At 39.0% G+C, this 3526-nt stretch overlaps 1 protein-coding gene across 1 annotated transcript; it reads left to right on the top strand.

Annotated features, from left to right (window-relative positions):
• Positions 1-414: 414 nt before the first annotated feature.
• LOC143635023 (gibberellin 3-beta-dioxygenase 1-like) lies at positions 415-2203 on the top strand. The gene is made up of 2 exons (XM_077102941.1): positions 415-912; positions 1468-2203. The coding sequence occupies exons 1-2, from the start codon at positions 467-469 to the stop codon at positions 2096-2098; spliced, it is 1077 nt and encodes a 358-aa protein (XP_076959056.1). The 5' UTR covers positions 415-466; the 3' UTR covers positions 2099-2203.
• The last annotated feature ends 1323 nt before the right edge of the window (positions 2204-3526 follow it).

Here is a 3526-nt window from a genome sequence, read left to right as displayed (position 1 = left end):
CGTCGGTAGTTTATGACAAGTCCCACTAAAAATAAGAAAATGAAAATGAATATCGGGTGGAAATCACTTTGTAATCACCTATGGGTATCGGTCTATAGAGTTGAGATTATCACCAGCAGACCCCCGAACTCATGTAAATTCAAACTTGGTTGTTGTCATTAGGAAAACTGTCTGACAATACATCCCTCGACAATTACCCATATTACCCACATGAGCCATATCAACGTTGGATAGGCTTTGTAGTGTAATAATCATATTTTTCACATATTATTATTGGAGGAATTTAAATAAGTGTTCGACGGCAGGACCAATAACATGGTACTGTGACGTGTAATAAACAATTACCATAAATCGATGAGCAAGTGTACCCTACCCACCTTTACCCTTAACCCTTTATATATACCATACACATCAACTTTCCTCCATATCAATATCATATCTTCTAAACATATTCATCTCAATTAAAATGACTTTAAAACTGCTCAAAAATGACAACCATTTGGATTTAAATTCAATGAAAGAATTGCCTGATTCATATGCATGGTCATCGGTGGACAACGGTAGCCCTACCGATGGCGGTACCGAGCCAGTTCCGGTGATCAGTCTTGAAGACCCTAATGCCATGATGCTTGTTGGCCATGCATGCAAAACATGGGGTGTGTTTCAGGTCATGAACCATGGGGTCCCTATGATGGTTCTTGATGACATGGAAGCTTCTGGAAGAAAGCTCTTCTCTCTCCCTGTTCATCAGAAACTTCAAGCAGCTCGGCCCGCGGATGGTGTTTCGGGCTATGGTGTTGCTCGGATATCGTCTTTTTTCCCTAAACTTATGTGGTCCGAAGGTTTCACCATCATTGGATCACCCTATGAACATGCTCAAAAACTGTGGCCCAATGGCCACACACACTTTTGGTAAGAATCTTCCCTTTTCTGGCAAAATGAAGTTAGCTAGCCCGAAGGTGGTCAAACTTTTGGGTAACAAGTCAAAACGGGTGGTTTTTAGTGCCGTTACACTAACGAATAAAAACTACGTTATTTATTTTCTTGAATAGAACGAATACATTTTTTTGTAGAAAAATACACTTTACTGGTTCAGTTGAAACCCGTTTCCTTTTAACTTAAATCATTACCCAAATCAATCCATATGTTAAATGGGTCAAAACTATCACCCCTACAAGTTACCATTATCTTATATAAGGCTAAGATTTCATGCACGTGTTTGTGTACTTGTGTTGTCACATTTTGTTTCTGTTAAAACGGTTGGACAAACACTTTTCATCCATTTTTCTTGAATTTTATATATTTGTGTTGTTCCTTTTCATTTTGTGTTGTTCATTCTAGCGTCTAGTCCGGCTCGTTTGATAATTTAGATACAAAGGGTAACCCAAACTCACCCGTGTATAGATAAATGGATCGAAACTGATATCTTTTTCTTTTCTTTTGTTTTTTTTTCTAATCATTTTTCAGTGAGGTAATAGAAGAGTACAAGAAAGAGATGAACAAGTTAGTCAATAAACTAATGTGGCTAATACTTGGATCATTGGGTATAACAAAAGGAGACATTAAATGGGCTGGCCCAACAGGAGAGCTAAAAGAAACATGTCCTGCCTTACAACTCAACTTTTACCCCGCATGTCCCGATCCGGATCGGGCCATGGGCTTGGCGGCCCATACTGACTCGACCCTCCTCACAATCTTGCACCAAAACAACACAAGTGGGCTGCAGGTTCAAAGGGAAGGGACCGGGTGGGTGACGGTCCCACCAATACGAGGTGCCCTTGTGGTCAATGTGGGTGACTTGCTCCATATACTATCTAACGGGGTGTATCCGAGTGTTCTCCATCGGGCCATGGTTAACCGAACCCAACACCGTCTCTCGGTGGCTTATCTTTATGGGCCTCCATCTAATGTTCGAATTTCACCGTTATCAAAACTAACCGATAGCTTTAACCCCCCTCTTTACCGGCCTGTTACATGGAGTGAATATCTTGGCACCAAGGCTAAACACTTCGATAAGGCGCTTTCGATTGTTCGATTGTGTGCACGGATAAATGGATTTGTTGATGTGAATGATCGTAATGGTGTCCTTGTTGGATGAATAAGTAAAATGCGTCTTTTTTCTTGGATAATAATTTTATTTTCAAATTTTAAATCGGTTGTGTTGGTCTCTTATGATGTGTTGAGCTGTGTTGTTGACTTGCACGGCCACACATTATTTTATCCACCTTTTACATTGTCTCTTAAGAAAACCTTATTGTATGATAAGTGTTATCACAATGTTATTATGGATATATATCATCGATGTCTTAATTAATGTCACTCGTATATGAATTATAATTTTAGGATCATGCATCTAACTGTGCATTTAATTAGTATATAAAATTCTATCCAAAAAACCTGGCATGATCAGTGTGGTGAGTAATCCCAGAATTCTCCCCACTTACACCACTTTGAGACTAATTCTCGAATGCTCCCCAACTAGGCCGAGTACTTGCAACTTTCTAGTCGACCGACTTTGCAACCTAGCAACTTCTGAAACCGGGAGCATAAAAAATAAAATTTCTAGGGCCTTATAAGTTATAACAAACAAAAAAATGGTCATGTGGTCAAGGACTAGGAGTCTATGAGGAGATAAAGTTATATATCTTTACATCACAAAGAATATAAACAAATCGTGGGTGTCTTTTTTGTCTTCGTCTAAAGAATTGTAGGAGGGCCCTCCCCAAGTGAACGACACACATGCCGACAACTTCAATTTATGGCCCAAACAAAAAAGGAATATACTCCCCCAAACAAAAGCTAAGTGTTGATCAAGATTGATCATTGTATCCGATGGTGGGGAAAAGATGCTTTAAAGTTAATTTGAGACCAATATATCATCCTTGATTCCCTTCGGATCTTCTTAACTAGTGACACAAATTGACAAATTTATCAAGTTACAAGTTAAAACGAGGTTAAGGTATTTTTCCTTTTGTCTTTGTGTGTCCTGGTCCATCCATGTGCCTGTACATATGTATGTATCTTGTATTGGTGTGAATGTTCATGGCTTCGTGTAAAAGGTGAAGCCGTCATCGCCATTGATTCCCTCTTAGATCCTCTAGCAAGCGGCACAAATTGACCAAAATACAACAAAATATATCAAGTTGCAAGTTGAAACGGCCCATGGCCCCTTAGGGGCTGTTTGGTTCATTCAGATATGAATGAGTCAGATCTGAATGAGCCTCTGTCCCATTCAGCAACAACCATAAGACTCAATGATAATTCAGACCTAATTTTAACCATTCAGATATTTTTTCGTTTGAAACCAAACAGTCTGAAATCTAAATGAATCAGATGTTTACATCTGAATGGTTCCATTCAAATGTAAACAAACAGCCCCTTAGTCTAGTGGCATTAGGTGTTTGTCCTCAACAAAGTAGTGTGGGTAAAAATCCCACACAGTGAGCATTTGATGCATGCTAAAAAATTGTGGATTTTAGGTGTAGATTTGTTGTTAAAAAAAAGGTTAAGTTAAAACGAGGTTGTA

The sequence above is a fragment of the Bidens hawaiensis genome, unplaced genomic scaffold (assembly GCF_021521415.1).
Source record: "Bidens hawaiensis isolate Kalapana, Puna unplaced genomic scaffold, B.hawaiensis_p1.1 tig00007388_1, whole genome shotgun sequence".
NCBI lineage: Eukaryota > Viridiplantae > Streptophyta > Magnoliopsida > Asterales > Asteraceae > Bidens > Bidens hawaiensis.
The sequence above is the reverse complement of the archived record's forward strand: the minus strand, read 5'-3'. Positions and strand labels throughout refer to the sequence as shown.

Bases quoted from the DNA above. Each gene is read 5' to 3' on its own strand.
- LOC143635023 (XM_077102941.1), top strand. From the start codon at position 467: ATGACTTTAAAACTGCTCAAAAATGACAACCATTTGGATTTAAATTCA. The intron at 913-1,467 runs GTAAGAATCTTC...ATCATTTTTCAG, and splicing joins AATGGCCACACACACTTTTG to TGAGGTAATAGAAGAGTACA.